The sequence below is a fragment of the Clavelina lepadiformis genome, chromosome 8, assembly GCF_947623445.1.
Source record: "Clavelina lepadiformis chromosome 8, kaClaLepa1.1, whole genome shotgun sequence".
In the NCBI taxonomy this organism is placed as follows: domain Eukaryota; kingdom Metazoa; phylum Chordata; class Ascidiacea; order Aplousobranchia; family Clavelinidae; genus Clavelina; species Clavelina lepadiformis.
This window is the reverse complement of record NC_135247.1, coordinates 15,714,450-15,734,324: the sequence shown is the minus strand read 5'-3', so window position 1 is coordinate 15,734,324 and position 19,875 is coordinate 15,714,450. Positions and strand designations below refer to the sequence as shown.

At 37.7% G+C, this 19,875-nt stretch overlaps 1 protein-coding gene across 2 annotated transcripts; it reads left to right on the top strand.

Annotated features, from left to right (window-relative positions):
- The first annotated feature begins 9,034 nt into the window (after positions 1-9,034).
- Positions 9,035-19,787, top strand: LOC143468291 (inter-alpha-trypsin inhibitor heavy chain H4-like). 2 transcript variants are annotated; one of them, XM_076965414.1, is made up of 16 exons: positions 9,035-10,131; positions 10,353-10,558; positions 10,778-10,859; positions 11,042-11,209; positions 11,766-11,932; positions 12,292-12,561; positions 12,808-12,929; positions 13,218-13,343; positions 13,605-13,746; positions 13,848-13,976; positions 14,092-14,171; positions 14,385-14,560; positions 14,717-14,957; positions 15,036-15,113; positions 15,312-15,488; positions 19,753-19,787. In XM_076965414.1, exons 1-16 carry the CDS (start codon positions 10,033-10,035, stop codon positions 19,770-19,772), a joined length of 2,283 nt encoding a protein of 760 aa, XP_076821529.1. In that variant the 5' UTR covers positions 9,035-10,032; the 3' UTR covers positions 19,773-19,787. The 2 variants fall into 2 exon arrangements, with proteins under 2 accessions (XP_076821529.1, XP_076821528.1); XM_076965413.1 differs by lacking the exon at positions 19,753-19,787 and adding an exon at positions 18,468-19,666.
- Positions 19,788-19,875: the final 88 nt, after the last annotated feature.

The window sequence follows — 19,875 nt, the reverse complement described above, 5'->3', positions numbered from 1 at the left end:
ACAATCCATCTGGCTAACGGCGCGCATTCGGTTTTGCAAAAACAGTGTACTACACTGTAGGTTGTGTGAAGCGCAAGACACCACAAAGCCACGTGAAGAACACTAATGGCAAGATTATGTTATCTTGAGCAGCAAAGTGTCTTGCACATTGATGTTGGTGTGTACAGTAAATAACCAACCCAATTGAATTCATCAACGTTCAAACGCCTCCTCTGACGGTTTTCTAAAAATGTCACCTTATAACACTTGGCCATGTCTGCTTTGGTGAGAAAAGAGATTTTGTGTTGATATTCAAAACGTCTTCTCGAAGCTGCTTTCCCATCGTGATGATCATTATTCATGCTTTTCCAAAGCCATCTGTGAGCATTTCGTCTGCATGAAAAGTTGCTCTTGTTTGTCTGACGTCTGCCACAGTGCACATTTACTACACGATTTAGAAACGCCTAGCTTCTGTTTGTTTTGAACTGTATTGTGCGCCAACTCGCGGTAATTAGTACTTATATTGCCCAACGTTCGAGGGCGTTTGTAAGTCACGGTGGCATGTGGTTTAAGAGAGTTTTCTTTTTGGTGAGTTGTAGGAGCGCAGAGAAACTCGTATTCCAGGTAACTTTGGGTGTGTCATTGCACTTAACATCGTCGTTTTTGGTCGTTTATCCTCGATCATTTACTTACGTTTGAGAGGGCTTTTGAAACTAGTTTCCTTGGGAAATTTGATGCCAAGCACTTTCCTTAAGCCTTTGGAAGGCGACGGTGTAATCTGCGTCAATTTCGTTCAACCTGCGGAGTCTTTTCGCTCCCCCATAAATTATAGACTTGAAAATATGAATCAGATGATGTGACTTATTATTTAGGAATAGTCGACCTTGGGCAGTAAACTTGACGTTACCTTTGGTAATGAAACCACAGCTAGACTGTTTGGTAGTGTGATGGAGCACGTCCAAAACACCAAGTTTTCCTTTTCAAGGTGTTGTAAGCCAAATCCTGTACACATTCGCATTATCGATGTTTTTGGTGTTGTCCTTGCTGTATAATGGCCAGATGATGTCATCGATAAATCTGTTGAACAATTTGGCTTTTTGAAGACTGTTCCGCAAAGATGCGATGATATAATACAATCCAATGTTGGCTAATGATACGAAATAGTTGTCGCCAGTGACGATGTTTCCTCTGTGTTTATACAATCCATCTTTGTGTTGTAGTATGACATTGTCCAAACAAAACATGAATCAAGTCGTGAGAATAAACCTGCCTTTCGCTGTGAATCCCCTGTGTGTCATTAATAAATAATATAAGTTTGCCGAGGTACTATGACACCTTATCGAAAGACACTTTATCGAAAGACACTTTATCGAACGACACCTGATCGAAACGACAGCTGATCGAAAGACACTTTATCGAACGACAGTTAATCGAGCCGACAGTTGATCGAACGACACTTTATCGAACCGACAGCTGATCGAACGACACTTTATCGAACCGACAGTTAATCAAAACGACAGTTGATCGAACGACACTTTATCGAACCGACAGTTCAAGCAAGATTTTTGCGTGTTTCTCAAACATTGAAACAATGAGCCATTGTGATGTGCGGTCTTTGTAATGGTGTGCATTAATGAATTGTGATGTATATATCATAAAGTTGACGATTTATATTTTATATCTATATTTTATATTTGTATCATAAAGTGTTCGATTTCGCATGGCGGCCGGCCCGCCCACATATTAATAAGATATCACAAGAATACGCACGAGAATTACTAAGTACGAGATTGTCTGTACAGTAGACCAGGGCTTCTCAAACTATGGGTCGCGACCCCAAATGGGGTCGCGTAATGAAATTTTGGGGTCGTAATGAAATAGTTTAATTTAGTCTAGTGCCGGTAGGATGTAGTCTTGCCATGATGTCAATCTGAAGTGGCCAAGTTTTTCAAATAATCACATGGAAATGACTGCATTTTAGGGCCGTTATGTAAGCGGTCCTTGATGACTTTACAACCAGCCCGGCCTGTGCACATGGAAAAAGGCTATTAAATATTTTTATTGTCATGTTAATAGGCTATCCATTTCCAAGAAATGTGTTTTTTAAGGATTGACCGCAACCGTTGGTGTGAAATGTCGAACGATAAAATATAACCCATCGTAACAATTGATACATTGTTACGCTATCATTGCTGTAACGTGCTGACCAAAAGTAACCTTACCACTCGCATTATGATTTCAGAGTAGCCTAGTTACTAGTTTCTGAAGGAACCTATGGATTCGATTTTATGATTCGTGAATTGGGTGCATTTGTATTGTTTTGTTATAGTCTTAATTAGGGTAGGATTATTCGTTTGTTATTTCTTGTTTTCATTCGTTGCTTTATTTCATGTTTCATTGTTGTTGTTTTCATGTTCCTTTCGATATTGTTTTGCTACTTCAGTAATTGAATTATAAAGCCCAAAATAACCGAAACAAATTGGGTCTGTTTTGTTTAGTGGTAATTAGCTGGTTAACCGGTTAACTAAATGGAAATATCCGGATATATCCGTTATCCAGATAGTAAAAATTATTGATATCCTAATTAACCCTAGTCTTAATAGACAAAAGAACTAACCCCGTTTTAATGTCATTAACGTGAATGTCCCCATAATGGGGTCGCAAAGAAATATCTTTTTCAAAATGGGGTCGCAGAACAAAAAAGTTTGAGAAGCCCTGCAGTAGACTAGACTAGTCATTATAGATACAAAGAGTAAGGAATTGAAGGCAAAATTTTATAGCAAGGGGCATGTCGCTGTCTGACTTTTACACAAAGTAGCTTCTTGAAAGTGGTCTTTATCCCAGCTTGACCGACAGCGCAAAATAAATGGCTTCGATGCTTGGTAGCACGTACACATGTGGACAAATATTTTCAACAATGAAATTCACGAAAAGCAAGCTAAGATCACGCATTTTCAGCGCCTATTTGGAATTGGAATGGAATATGATATTAATAATGATATTGGAATGTCTTCCACCGGGTTCAAGATTACCTTCCACGAACGAATAATAGCATTGAAGGATGGCACAATGCGTTCAGCAAGCGTGTCTCAATATCCCATCCGACGCTTCGCAGACTCGTCAAAAAAATTAAGCAGGAACAAGGTTCCAACGAATTGTTAATTGAACAATTGAGTGCTGGAATCGATGGCCCACCACGGAAGAAGCGCTACGACGCTGTCAACCAACGTCTGAGGAGCATAGTTGAAAATTATGACTCAACAAATATGGACATAAAAAGTTATCTTCGAGCAATTGCACACAACTTGTGATTAAATGAATGCGATTGAAATGTGCACTTCGTCAGTTGTCGTGCTTTTAACAGTGCATGTTGTCAGTTCTTTTAATAAATTGTCGTTCTTTTAACAGTGCATATCGTCAGTTGTTTCAATAAATTGTGGATCTTTTAACCCTATCCTAACCAGGCTCGCGAGTTTACTAAAAAAACTAGGTGTGGCCAACCCCGCACACACATTTGCAATCGTTAATTACTAGAAACCTATGCGTCGTAGACGATGAGATTATTACAGGTTAGTAGAAACATCATCTGGCTTCCTGTATACATCATAATTGTAAAACTAAAGAAAGTGAATTTAGTGTAAATTAGGTATTTCTAAAAGTGACACATTTCTATAAATTCTTCTTGTTACGCCGCGCCCCCGCTGTGAAAAGAGAACGAAAAAGAATAGTTAGTCAAGTTATTGGTGCGTAAATGAGTAATACGTTTCAATGCGGAGAGAGAGCAAAATTATATAAATATCACAATATCTCAAAAATTACAAAATCTAACTTTATCAAACAAACATGGACAGATAGCTGAACATCACAATGACCCATTGTTTCAATGTTTGAGAAACACGCAAAAATCTTGCTTGAACTGTCGGTTCGATAAAGTGTCGTTCGATCAACTGTCGTTTTGATTAACTGTCGGTTCGATAAAGTGTCGTTTGATCAACTTTCGGTTCGATAAAGTGTCTTTCGATCAACTGTCGTTTCGATCAGGTGTCGTTTCGATCAGGTGTCGTTCGATTAAGTGTCTTTCGATAAAGTGTCGTTCGATTAAGTGTCGTTCGATAAAGTGTCTTTCGATAAGGTGTCGGGTCACGGTTTGCCGATTGCCTTTTTGATGAGGTTTCGAGAAATGCTACGATATAAACTTTGAACGTCAGCTGCTACGATAAACGAGTCTTGCATTTTGTTTTTGTGGATGGTGGTGTTACCTTCGACCTGCTTTCAAGTGCGTAGTTCCTGAAGATAACGTTGGCTATCTTTGTAACATTCTTTCGCTTTGCTGGTGCAGTATTTTACACTTATCGGCTGCAGTATAGGCCTACGTACTCTAGGCTCTAGAGAGGCCGTAATTCTGATTTTATTTTTATTATTGTCGTGATTTTACCCGCTGATTGGAGCAGGCGTACCGGTTTATCTTGTACAGGTGTATTGCCCAGCTCTCCCCAAGATAACTTGTGTGTTTTGAACAGAGGATATGCTTATGCCGGTGTGTTGTGAAAATACTTGGCAGCATTGTATTGGGTGCGATGATAATTACCATCAGTGTTGTAATGACTCGAGTCACGTTTTTAAATTACTTGACTTGACTTGACTCGAGTCAATGCTTGAAATGACTTGACTTGACTCGAATCTCGGAAAGTAAGTTGATCAAGTCATTAAATCTTAGTTGTTAATTTATTGACCAACTGAATTACAGACATTTGATTTCATTGCGAACGATCGGTTAAAGGGATAGCAAATGACATGACTTGATTTGACTTGCATTATATTTTAACCTGACTTGACTTGACTTGATCCAATCAGTAATTTGACTCGACTTGACTTAAGTCAACTTCCCAAATGAATTGACTTGACTCGAGTCCTAAAAAAGTGACTTGGTTACAGCACTGTTACCATCTTCCGTCTTTAAAGTTTTGACCAGTAATGAGATAAATGATTTGCTTATCGATAACTTTCAAACTGTGTAGTTCTTTAATATAGTGTTTTGCTTGTTTTCCGGGAGATAATCATCTTAACTATAATTATCTTTCCGTTCTTGTCTGATTGGCAGAGTACAATGTTGCTGTTTTTTTTACCAACTCCGTGAGTTTGATAAGTTGAGGCTTTGTTCAGGTGGTAAATTGTTGTGTTTGTAGTAGGATAAATTAACTTTGGGGCCCAAATTGCGGAGTTTGGTTTGCACCATTCCTGTGTAAGCGACAGTCTCGTCATCCAGATCCTTTCTATTTGGCCTGGATGTCTTAGAATTACGTAGCTTTCTGGGTATCACCATTTCGGGTAAGTTCTGTTTTTGATTTTGAAAGATCATTTGAAAGATATCTTCCCAATATATTCTTCTAATTTGGGATTGGTCGTTGACCCATTCGATCGCTTCAACTTGATGTGGGTCCAGCGTGAAGTGGGTACGAAATTAAACCCATTTGCTTAAAGCAGAAGATCATTGCCATCGAACAGCATGTTGGATTTGTTTATAATCATTGTTCTGGCAAATTCAAGGTTCTTTTGTCAAGCTGCGAGGGCTTTCGGTTTGCGGTAACGGGTTTCATGGCGCTTGTTTTTGCTTGGATAAAGGTAGCCTGTTTGTGTTTTGCGTCATCTGTTTGTTTCGCAACCAAGTTATCTTCTTGGAGTAGAGGATTTTTTGTTTGTTCCTGAAGGTGGACAAGGTTTGTGTGATCTCTGAAGGTATTGTAACATGACCGGTGTTGGTAGATTGAGCTGCAGAAGTCTGGTTTTTGGTTCTTCGCTTATTACTTGCGATTGTTGTTGTTCCAGCAGTGAATCAAAGACTACGTCTATTGGTTTACGTAGTGTACTATAATCTGATTATTTTGGGGAATTTAATTCTGTTCCCGAATTTTAAATCCGTCGCGGATGTTCCTCGGTGATAAGTTGGGAATGAACGGTGAAAATTTGCATTTTTTAGTTGATGAACATGACGCAATGACATAATGTCATTTTCATCGCTGCTTGCTACAGTATCGGGTTTTGGTGGTAGCCTGTAGACCTATGTCATCTTGATTAGAGTTGACGAAGGAATGTCCTATAAGCTTTCTTTTAATGCCGTTAGAAACGCTAACGTTAATTTGAGCGTTATTACCAAATTTTAGTACAGTATAATTTACCTCGAATATTATTCAAAAGGCTCGTATTCTGCAAGTTGTTGTTTTCGTGCAATTCGTTCAAAGTTTTATACCGCAATGTTAATAATGCCTTTAGGGCATACAGTGCATTGCATGCTGTAGACCTAATGTAAAACTGGTAATGTATAACATGCAGCCATGCTTAATGTAAAATATGCAGCCAGCAACCTATACAATTGTTGTTGTCAGTATAATGCCCGCTGTACGTCTATGTAAGCCTTTTGTATATATACAGTAGAATCGTCGATTTGCATGATAAGCCTGACATCAATTCCAAAACAAGTTATCGCGCTCGTAAAGGGCCGAAAGTATGTTTGAAACCATTTAGTTTTAATAAAATCATGTGTGTGCTATATGCAATATAAGCATATACACTCGTTTTGCTTTCAGCAACTTCACCGTCAAAACTTCTCTGTTTTCAATGACATTGAAAAAAGTTCTATATATAGTTTATGTGTTTAAACACTTCGTAGGATAACTGAAGGTGCAGTAAAAGGTGTAAATGTTCTTAACTGTCGATAACGCTATCTGCGAATGCTTTTAGTAAAAATGGGAAACTTTTTACCCTTCAAATACGTGACCCGACACCTTATCGAAAGACACTTTATCGAACGACACTTAATCGAACGACACTTTATCGAAAGACACTTAATCGAACGACACCTGATCGAAACGACACCTGATCGAAACGACAGTTGATCGAAAGACACTTTATCGAACCGAAAGTTGATCAAACGACACTTTATCGAACCGACAGTTAATCAAAACGACAGTTGATCGAACGACACTTTATCGAACCGACAGTTCAAGCAAGATTTTTGCGTGTTTCTCAAACATTGAAACAATGGGTCATTGTGATGTTCAGCTATCTGTCCATGTTTGTTTGATAAAGTTAGATTTTGTAATTTTTGAGATATTGTGATATTTATATAATTTTGCTCTCTCTCCGCATTGAAACGTATTACTCATTTACGCACCAATAACTTGACTAACTATTCTTTTTCGTTCTCTTTTCACAGCGGGGGCGCGGCGTAACAAGAAGAATTTATAGAAATGTGTCACTTTTAGAAATACCTAATTTACACTAAATTCACTTTCTTTAGTTTTACAATTATGATGTATACAGGAAGCCAGATGATGTTTCTACTAACCTGTAATAATCTCATCGTCTACGACGCATAGGTTTCTAGTAATTAACGATTGCAAATGTGTGTGCGGGGTTGGCCACACCTAGTTTTTTTAGTAAACTCGCGAGCCTGGTTAGGATAGGGTTAAAAGATCCACAATTTATTGAAACAACTGACGATATGCACTGTTAAAAGAACGACAATTTATTAAAAGAACTGACAACATGCACTGTTAAAAGCACGACAACTGACGAAGTGCACATTTCAATCGCATTCATTTAATCACAAGTTGTGTGCAATTGCTCGAAGATAACTTTTTATGTCCATATTTGTTGAGTCATAATTTTCAACTATGCTCTTCAGCCGTTGGTTGACAGCGTCGTAGCGCTTCTTCCGAGGTGGGCCATCGATTCCAGCACTCAATTGCTCAATTAACATTTCGTTGGAACCTTGTTCCCGCTTAATTTTTTTGACGAGTCTTCGAAGCGTCGGATGGGATAATGAGACACGCTTGCTGAACGCATTGTGCCATCCTTCAATGCTATTATTCGTTCTTGGAAGGTCATCTTGAACCCGGTGGAAAACATTCCAACACCGGATAGGAAATAGAGGTTGACGACGATTCCTGCGACACAATCGTCCAATCCAAGTAGTTTCAAAATAGTCAATGTATTCAGACAAGTGCTGCTCATCGTCGTCACTGAACGTGGCCAGGAAGTCCTCGAACCGTTGTACAACGTCGTCGGGCGGAACGAATGCCAGTGCCTGGAAGCATTTTATGCGAAGGGCGTGCTCTGCATCTTCATTGAACCACCGCTGCAGAGAGAGAGCCTGAATTTTCCGGAAGCTACATTGGCCAAAATGGAAAAGGCAGCCGAGAATTTCTGCCCGAGGGAAGCTGGAAGAAAGAGCATTATATGCTGCCATTTCAAAGTCTATTGTTACGTCTAGAGTCAAAGTCTAAAGTCTATTTTGCCTTCAATTCCTTACTCTTTGTATCTATAATGACTAGTCTAGTCTACTGTACAGACAATCTCGTACTTAGTAATTCTCGTGCGTATTTTTGTGATATCTTATTAATATGTGGGCGGGCCGGCCGCCATGCGAAATCGAACACTTTATGATACAAATATAAAATATAGATATAAAATATAAATCGTCAACTTTATGATATATACATCACAATCATTAATGCACACCATTACAAAGACCGCACATCACAATGGCTCATTGTTTCAATGTTTGAGAAACACGCAAAAATCTTGCTTGAACTGTCGGTTCGATAAAGTGTCGTTCGATCAACTGTCGTTTTGATTAACTGTCGGTTCGATAAAGTGTCTTTCGATCAGCTGTCGTTTCGATAAAGTGTCGTTCGATCAACTGTCGGCTCGATTAACTGTCGTTCGATAAAGTGTCTTTCGATCAGCTGTCGTTTCGATCAGGTGTCGTTCGATAAAGTGTCTTTCGATAAAGTGTCTTTCGATAAGGTGTCGTAGTACCCTTCAAATAGAACCTTGTCGTTATAGATATTGAGTGATTCTTGCTTCAACAGCAGCAGTGGTTGGACCACTTATCCGGTTGCGACCGTATATATCACGCCATATTTCTCGTTCACGAAAACTAATTTTTGTTGCAACGAAAGTATCGCAGCTTTATCAATCAGGCCGGCGAGGTAGAAAGAAAATATTTAGTAATTTCTTGTTGAATTTTTTGACTCATTTGTTTGTCATAGCGAAGAACGGTACAGTTTTACAAAACTTCCATTTCCACGCACATCCTTCTGTTATATGTTGAAAACAACAACGCCACAACACCCTTCTCACGTCCGTCAGCAATAACTGACCGCAAATCGTTTACGTCATTATCACCAGTTCGAGCTCCTGCTACCACGGCAGACAGAAAACATGCTCTAAACCGGAAGAAAGTGCGGAAAAACACGACAGAGTTCATTGAACGTGTTTCCCCCAGCGATGTTTTTCTTGCGTTTTAAAACCGCGCCAACATTAAGTATAAGTTGGAACGTATTTTTTTCTTATTTAATTTCAAAATTATAATCTGGCTAGCAGACAAGACAGTTATAAAGAAGCCGTCAAAACAGGGTCCCTGTGGCATAGTTGCTGCAATGCGTTTGCAGCATATCCGTTCCTTTGACTGTGATAAAATTGTCGTTGTTTATGAATAACCTACCGAACCATGTTTTAGCACCATCTTTTTCGCTTCCCACAATCAATGGCGAAGAAAAAACGATACGATAATTTTTTTAAATCAACAACAAATAATATCACCTGTTCCGAAAGACATTAGAAAACGGATATTGAATGCAAAATATATGGTATTTGCGGCTCAGCACTTCTCACCTACCTTATCTTTTCACGGTATTGTGTGTTGTTGGTAGGAGTTTGGCGCGCTGCTGCAAATGTGCATGTAAAAGTGTGTGTGCGTCTATAGTCAGTCAGACTGTAAACCAAAAGACGTTTCTCCTCATGGTGAAACTTATTTACGACGCACTTTATACGTGGACGAGAAAAAGTTACTCGCACTTGCACTCGTACTTATAAACGAGCGTGCGCAAATCGCTTAATAGTCGTTCAGTTATTGCAGCTGTCAAACGATTAGCGTTGCAATCAGTTGTTCGGTAATTACTTGGTCTGGATCGCTTTTGGGTTTGGTGTTCGAGCAATTTAAAAAGCACGTTACGAAAGTAATTGTAGCAAGTGAGCGGAAAAATTTTCATGATGTGTGTTGTTCTTCGTTTTTCGTTCATTCTTGTCATCTTTGCGATGATGACCAAAATCGATGGAAGATCGTTTTACTTAAAAACTTCGAAACAGGTACGAGTGATATGTTGCTAAGTTTATTCGAATTCTCATTTTGTGAGAAATATTAAAAATGATAATTAAAAATTCTTTTACGAAAGTCGTGGTAACAAACAAAATTTAGTTGTTTCGTAAACTCTGTTCAATCGTGTTACTGCTGTTGGTGCGCGACAAACTTGATATTAGTTATCGTTAAATTTACGTTCATTTTGTAAGTTAAAAATTTTGCTTTCTAGGAATCCATTCCTCTACATCGACTACGAAGGTCACAGTCACCAAATGGTCCTGCTAGGATCGAAAGCTTTCATGTAGTATCCCGAGTGACAGCAAGGTACAGTAGAGTAACAGTGACCAGCGTCGTACGAAACGAAGGCGACCACGCCGCTGAAGTTGGAGTGCAAGTCAGACTTCCTAAGACTGCCTTTATATCAAACTTTTCCATGTAGGTATATCTGTATAGCTACATTCTGTAATGTTTTTTTTTCTGTGCTAAATCTGATTTCATTTTAGTCATCAGATTATAGCATCATAAATTTCAAAGTTATTTTTAGGTAGTTGCATTGCTTTCAACACAATAATATGTGACGTATTCTCAATGCCAAGATAGATTTCTGAAATTGTATTGACGACTAAAATTCAAGTAAAACTTCGTTATATGTAGGGAAATTGACTCAGTGGTTTACGTCGGTGTGGTCAAAGGAAAACAGGAAGCCCGAGAGGAGTACAGGAAAGCTGTGAGGCGGGTAAAATGACGGTTACATAAGTCAAGAGTTGATTAATATTTGAAGCGCGTCTTAACATTTTAATGTTCTCTGGAACTAAAGTAAAACTTCACTGCAGCAAATAACGTTGAAAAGCGGTTATGTATTGCGTCACAATTGCGTGGATTTCATCTCCTCTGAGCGCATGTGTGTTTTATCGGCAGGGTGACACTGCAGGTTTAGTTGAAGCTAAAGTGGATGAATTACAAACTTTTGACGTGTCGGTAAATGTCGAACCTGGTGGCTCGGTCACGTTTAAGCTCGACTATCAGGAACTTTTGCGACGACGATTGGGCGTTTACAATCACGTGATTTATGCCAACCCCGGACAGGTAAAGTGTTTTTAAAAGCGAAAAAGATGTTCAAAACTGTACAATGCATGAAGTATAACTATATATATATATATAACTATATGTTTAACTTGTAGCAAAAATAATTATGTAACCACCGAATTTTGAAAACAAACGAAAATGGGCTAACAAACAATGGCCGATCTATTAACAAAACCTTTTGTTACACTACACATTGGTTGTCACGATTTTATCAAAGCAAAGCTTGTTCGAATCACTTTTGTTTACCCATGTTATACACTCTGACTCAATTATTATTTATCTAATGTTAACTTTCATTTTCTTCTTTCTTGTAACCTAGCTGTAATCTCATTTTTTCCGGTAAATAACTAACTTTAATAAATTACCCAAATTTGTTCTTCACCTATGATGTCTATTTTTCACAACAAGCAACGTGTTTTAGCCACAGCTCTAGTTAGGTTCGATAAGATACACATTTTGTTTTATGAATTTCCTTGAAATAAAGTAATAAGTTTGCTTGAAATAAGATTTTTCCGACAGTTATGGTCTGAAGCTCTATTTTAATTTGTTTAACCAGGTCGTGGAGGATGTGAGAATAGAAGTCCTCATCAGTGAACCAATCGGCATCGAGATGCTTCAGGTGAATCCCCCATCTAAAGAAACAATACGAAGTTCGCACCCAGATATGCTCGACGGCCAATCAGGTGTGTCCACTCGAAGAAGCAAGACGCAAGCTTTTGTCCTGTAAGTGACATGTTGACCATTTAAACTTAATCTTTGCAGTTTCAACTGCTTTCGGACGGTTTTATGCTGCTTGTTTAAGTATTATGAATAGTTTAAAAGTCATTTTCAATAATGCTGCAAATAATATGATATTGTAGTAAAATCGGGAGGTATACTGACTTGGAATTATAACTTACCAACTGCTAAATTATATCAACTTCATTTCAATTGTTTTCATTTTAACAAAAACTAAAAAAATTCTCCCTTTTGGCTGCGGAGTTTTTTACATAATAAGTGACATTCAATAAACTAACTAATTACCATCTTTATGGTAAAGTTTTAAAAGTGTGTAATTTAATTTTCTAATTCATCATGCGCAGATACGAGCCCTCCGTTGAACAACAACGAGCTCTTCAAAGAAGCGACCTTTCCTTCGAAGTTGTTTATGACGTCACGCGAGAAGAGCTGGGCGGAGAGATCTTGGTAAAAGACGGATACTTTGTTCACTTTCTTGCTCCGACTAATCTTCCCGTCATTCCGAAGAACATCGTTTTTATCATTGATAAAAGTGGTTCCATGAGTGGGCAGAAGATCAGACAAACTAAACAAGCTCTTTCAACTATTATTAGCGATCTTGGTCCCAAAGACAAGTAAGAGATTTGTCACAGATTCTAGTTAAAGTTTGATTTACTGTTTGAACCTTCGTTTGTAATTTTGGTTTATTGTGTTTTTTAATTTGTTTACAACATATACAACCTATGCACTATAAGTTACACCTTCATCTAACCGTTATTAAGGAAACTTGTCGGTTCGTTTTCTTATAATCCAGCCGCCTTTCTCAACCACGCACTCCTTTGATGATATAATTTCTTCAATTTATACATCGTCTCTTGCAGGTTTAATATTATACTTTTTGAATCGAATGTGCAGCAATGGCAACCAAACGAAATGATGGACGTGACGCCTGAAAATGTGTTACGAGCAAAATCATACATTAGTGGTATTCGAGCCGGTGGCGGTAAGTAAGTTAAAAGGTTTCTCAGCGGGGATAATTAGTAGTTGACTACTGGAATATTTTGATTTAAAGATTTTATGTTATAATGCTGCTCACAAACCTGCGCTATTACGGAAATAATTATACGTAACTGATATTTTTTTGGCTTTCATCGCTAACTTGTTCCCAAATCGCTTGATAACTGAGATAAAAACGGTAAAAATGCTTGTCATAGGAATGTTAGTAAACTATCAATTAGCTGCGTATCTCTGGCATATTATTAACTAACCACGTTTGTACAAAATATTACAGGAACCAATTTATACGACGCAACGATACAAGGAGTATCTTTATTGGAAATGATAACTCACGATCAGGCTAATACTCTGGAACAAGCGTCTATGCTGATACTACTGACCGATGGGCAACCGACCTCAGGTTAGAAATTTTTTTTTATTAAATGTTCAGAACAATTATTAGCTTTTGAATTTATACCTTTTTCTTGTCTGTGGTCATATTTGTGCAAGTTATTGCTTGTTGATGTTTGTATTTTACTCGTTACTGAAATGCGTCATGGAAGTTATTTCGACATTTTTCATCTATTTGAACTCACACCCTAATTAATGGATGGAACCACGCTAATCAGATTAAATGGTAACCAGTATTATAATACCCGTTTAATTTTTGACTTGTTTGCAGGTCAAACCAACCTTAAGTCCATACGTGATGACGTAAAGACACGCATTAGAGGAAGATATTCTTTGTTCTGTCTTGGATTTGGTTATGACGTCGACCATAACTTCCTGGAAAAATTAGCCATCGAAAACAAAGGAATCTCGAGGTATAGCTGCTGCTGTCGGCTGCTTTGCTCATGGAAAACTGATAACCAAGAATTGGCGTATTAATGTTGGAATCGCTTACAACCTTTTTTTCCTTTTTCAGGAAGATTTCCGCAGATGCGAAGGCCGCTCTTCAATTAAAGGGTTTCTATGAAGAGGTTGCTTCTCCTTTGCTAACTCACCTCATTGTGAAATACAAAGGAGCCAACGTGAATCAAACAACCAAACTAGAGTAAGTCAAACTGGGCTACTCCTCAACGTTTTCGATTGGTTATTTTGTTGTAATCTTTTTTTGTTGTAAGTTTGTGTAGTTATTTTGTGCTATTTTGTTTTATTTGTTTGAAAAGATTTGACACGTTTTTTGACGGATCTGAAATTCTGGTGACAGGGAAACTTGAATTTCACGAAGTTGAACCAGGATTTGAAGGCAGGTTTTTTGCGTTATTAGTTCCACAACCTTGGCAACAATATTAAACATGTATATTGCAAGAAACTTCGGCATCAAACAGGCTTGCAGCGATAATAATAGAGAAAACTGTATGACAGCGCATCTGACGTCAATATCATGGCTATGTAATTGTGTAAGGTACAAGTGTACAGATTATACACTCATTATTTGAATATATACAATTGTACGCAGATTTTTCTGGAATAACACAGGCCGGGTCCAACAATGGTCACATAACGATGGTTTCAAGAGGTTCATTGTTTGAAGATTCATTTTCCGATGACAACTTTGACATGGAAAAACTTTGGGCCTACTTGACTATTAAAGATTTCCAGAAAAATATAACTTATGCGGAAGGAACGGACCAGGTTTGCTCTTTCTATATGTTTGCAATAACGTAATAAGCTGTGTAGACCACTGTATAGGTATAGAACATAGTTGCATAAATTTTGTCTTGTTGTTGTTTCGTATAAAGTGAAATCTAAAGAATTTCAACAAAGTTCCTGTTTAACTTTCAACGACAGGCCGCTGTTTCTTCTATGGAAGACGAAGTACTCCGCCTATCGCTAAAGTACAACTTTGTGACATCACTCACGTCGATGATCGCAACAAAACCGAACGATACATCAGAGCCGGTCGAACCGGAAGACGACGATCCAATACCAGTACCTATGCCACAACTTCCAATGTTAAGAAGAGGATTCGTAGCCAATTTTCCACTCCCCTCTGCTTCTCGTCTATATTTCGGTTACCAGAGCAATGCAGGTAAGAGAATAAAAAATAGGCAAATTTCTTAAACATTATTCGAAGTAAGATCGAAACTAATCCCAAAATATGCATTAGCTGCATTAGGACCACCTCCTCCTTTCTCCCGCGGCAGAGTATTACACACCAGCGTGTCACATCCGTCGGTGATATCAAGTAGGGCTCTATAATTTTCATATTTGTTATAGAAATAGAACAAACCTTTTGCACACTTGTTTTTATATATTGATATACAATACATGCTGTTATATATGCACATATAATATCGAGATGATATACGATATTCTTTAATTTGGATGCTATTTAAAGCTTATAGGCCTACTTCCCATGCTCATCATACTTTTCGTTAACAAGATTTACAGGTGTCTTTTCCACCTTCATCGCCACGTCTTCGTGTCCGTGGTCGTCATGGTGGTAGGAAGAAATCGCACAGGAGGAGAACAACAACAACGCCCCCAACTACAACAACACCGCCAACAACAACTACAACCACGACTACTACTACTACTACTACTACAACAACAACTCTCGGTAACTATCAACATGAGCATTTAGACGCCTATTTAATGTTTTTGTGAAGTCGGTTCTGGATTAAATTAAAATAAGAAGGAATGAATTATGAATTATGAGAACTTGCCTTACATGAGATACCTGGAAAACTTGCAACACTTCATACCTTACTCAATATATGTTGCCGAAGGCATGTGCGTTTTAGCGTAGGCGGCGATCACTAATCTTACAGGTGACTGCAAGTATCATGTTACATGCTGTCACATCATCACCTAAAAGTAGCAATGGCAATCCCGTCGCATCAGTTATTGGATGTCTAACTTTTGAACAGACGATAATCGCTACCTGCTAATGATAACTTCTACCTGTTACGGCTTTTGCCCAATACATCAGCATATAAACCGCCAAAAATCTGGGCGTAGTTTATTAATCCTCAAAACTTGTTTTCCACTTAGTAACGTGAGTATTAAAATCTATTTTGGAGGCTTTTTTCTTACCAATAAGTTTTTGTGGTAAAAGTACTCAGAAAAGCGACTTTTGATAAAAATATTACTGCAAATTGCAGAAGATAAAAATAATCAAAATCGTTTAATGAAAGAAACAACAGGATGTTTCATTCCTATGCGTCCAAACAATATGAGTACATGAATAAGATTGTTTGAAAAATCTAGAAAAACAAGTTTACACCATATACAGCTCTTATTTCGTCGGTAATTTATTTTGTTGATCGGTTGTTTTACGTTTATGCTATAAATTGTTCTTATACTGTATGAAATGGACAAGCGCAAAGCAGAGCATGACGTTAAAGTATTTCACAAAACGAAATTAGCACATTGACATTTAGACGTACAACAACAAGTAGCAAAGCTTATATAACATGGCCGTTTGAAGGAGTAGACCATTTCAAGGAGTGTTTCCATGAAATGAAAATGTAGTTATGTTAATGATGGTACCGTTCGACACATTACACAAATATCATGGCTTAATATTTGCGATACCTTATACTTTCAACGCAAAAAGTGCGATAATAAGTTTTTGCACACGTCTCGGTGCTTGAGATCAGGTCTATATATTTATCGGTTCCTACGACGGATACTTACTTTTACTAACAACTTTTCTTACCTATTTTTCAATAACTATTCAATATTCTTGCCAGGCTGCTTCTAAGTTTAATAATGACCAAACAATATTTCCGGTAATATTTCCACTTGCGGCCAAAATAATCTTTAACACTCGTAATCATTCACCATTAACAAATAGCCGGTTTTTGTGCCAGTTTGTGATCTGAAGTGCCAAACTCACATTGACTCCTAGTGCAAACGCCTGCAAACCACAAAAGGATTTTAATGTTACGGGAAAAACTTGCCCTTAATTAAAAACAAGGTCCTATGCCAAATTTTATAGCAGTAAACCACGTCACCAACTGAAAATTTAGGCACAAATATAAATATCTGTTTACATACACATATATGCACATTTAGCATAGGCCATAGGAGCATAATAACCAAACAAAACAAACTTCTCGAACAACCTAGATAACGCATTAGATAAAGGAAAGATCTAAACAGAAGGCAAGAAAACATATATTACAAAAAAACGTCAAGGATTAGTTAATTAAAAGACATAAAGTGAACAGCAACAGACAATGAGATAACAACGACACAAAAGAAGCCTGTAACGACATGTTAAGAGTTAATAATAACGGAAACGTCGCTTAGTTTCTTGATACGGATTACGGACAAACATGTGAATGCGAGATAATTTCTAGTTTTGAATTTCGATTAAATTATGCGATGACATCTCATGTAACAAAACAGTATTTCTCCAAGTATTTGTTAAACTTAATTAAGAGGGGAAAATAAAGCTTACGTTGTATGTCGACCTTATTTAACTTCTTGATCTGAGGAACGCGGTCAGTAACTTAGATATACAAACGCTTTTCTGACACACAGAATGTAACGCAAGTGGAATCAAATTTTCGACACAGTATTAAAAACCAAATAATGTGGTTAAATAAATTGTTTTTCAAGCCTTTAATATTACCTGTACATGGAATTAAATTTTAACAGACTGCCAAAAATTAAAATTAAATTTTTAAATGATGGTAACATATTTTATTCGTAAAACTTGTTATAGTTTTAATTAATATCATCTCCATATCTTGCTGCATACATGTAATCCTTGATTAAAGCAAACCAGCATATGATGTTTGCTTGTACAACCGAGAAAATATCAGCTTATATTTTTTAAAGTAGGAAGAATGAAGAAATACAATGCAATGTTACGAAAATGTTTTGCTAAAACAAAACCATTGCTGTATTGCAATTAAGCTGTACGCTGAATTCATGAGTTCATTTTATGTGCAACCACCGCGTTGCATTTAGACACTTATACACGTACCTTTTTGACGTTTGTGGTACGGATGTGCCGCGAGGAAGATTATTCGGGTTCGTGCGAACCCGAATATCATGAAGGTCGACACGAACGAATCCCGAATCTATTCGTATTAGAACCAAACAAAAAAATTTCCTCCAAAAGTTGTCAAGTCTTGCTTCTAAAATGACGTAATCGATAAACAAATCGCTTTCTTTCGAAAAATAGTGTTTAAAAAACGATCGAAAAAGCAAAATCGTTAGGAAAACGACCTTCCCTGTAAGTACTGCTGACTCTAGTTTAGCATTGTCGGGAAACTAGATCATCATTTTTTACGAAAGTCAGTAAATTGATAAGTAATATTGTATTCGGGTTCGCCATTGTTGATATTCGTGTTCGCCCGAATCATCCATAAAGGCGATATTCGGCGAATCTATTCGGGTTTGGGTTCGTATCGGCCCATTCCTAGGTTAGACCAAACATTAACCAAGCATGGTTCTTATAAGGTTTCTGTTGCGCAGTGTAGTGAACTGGTGTGTATGTTCATCATTATGACGTGTTTTACGTACATTGTTTCAACGTGAATTTACATTCTACTCTTAAGCGATGTCTCAATTATCCTTTTAGTATTAGGTCCCCTCGTATACCACTTTGGTGACAGTTTGAATAAGATTCAGTAACCATGGAGGCAATGCAACCGGTACATCACCTTCGTTACACGCCAGTGATTCTCAAACTTTTTTCGTTGCGACGCCTTCAGAAAAGTTTGTTGGACTTGCGACGCACCAACGGTAAGAATCTAATAAAGACGCTTATTATCAAAGTTGTATTTATTGATACAACAAATAAAGAAATAAGAATGTCCAAAAAAGAAAAAAAAACAAAAAAATGTCATTTAATGTGATATTTGAGCTTCCTTGCTTTCGCAAAGTTTATCGAATCTTGGGAGAATTCGAATTCATGTGCCAGGAGAAAATAAATTATTGTGCGACGAGATTATATATTGTTATGAGTTGATATAAGGTTCGCTACAAAGCAGAATTATTGTGCGACGCCCGTGGAAAACCACACCAGAGCGTCGCGACGCACAGATTGAGAACCACTGTTATACGCAATAAGTTGGCAACCAGCGCATAGAACACACAATCGCATTAAACGTATATACACGCAGAGCACAGCTAACAAGTACAATGAACACAGTAACACAGTAACAGTGATGCTGATTGCTTATTCCAAACCCCTTGACAGTATATTTAAAAGCGATATATGTGCGATTTATTAATCGGGCAGATAAGAATAAGCAGTGGTTGACTGGTTGTGTTTGCTGTACGAGTGATGTCCCTGCGTGCTGAGAGTTTAATTAAGTGGCATTTCGTATCTTGTCAAATAAAATAGTGTTGGCGATGATTCGTGAAATTAGATAAAGGAGCTGCCTAAACGGAAGCAACTTTCCTATTACTCACGTACATGGTTGTTTTGTTCATTGTCACGCAATAGCAATAAAACGTTAATTAAATTTTTCCTACCTCTAAACCGGTCAAACAACTCAAGGTCGTACGAGTGCTTGACATCCATGTCTTTTCACGTCATATCGGGTCACATTTATCTGCAAATTTTCCGCTTGAAGACATGTTGATGATTAAGCGCAAAACAATTTGCCAAAATTAGCCCATCACTGGCTATTAGGTCCGATTCCATCGCACTCACGTACACACTTTCGCAGTTTCTGCGGTGATCTTAAAGTTTTACCAATTGAAGCTCCTACAGTGGTCGTGATAATATATGGGTATAACTAAGTTGCGGAAGGCAGTCGCTTCATGTTTTTGGTAGCTTTGATACAAGATAAATTTCGTAAACACCGATAACGCTTAATGCATACTGGCAAAGATCTTGCTGCAATTGATGCTGTTAGATGTGATGGAGGAATATTAGTTTACTGCAATGCGTTAGCAAGGTGGACGCAAAGGGGAAGAACCCGCCATGAAATTTTACAACAGACGACCAATTCCAATGCCAATAAATAATAAAAATTTCT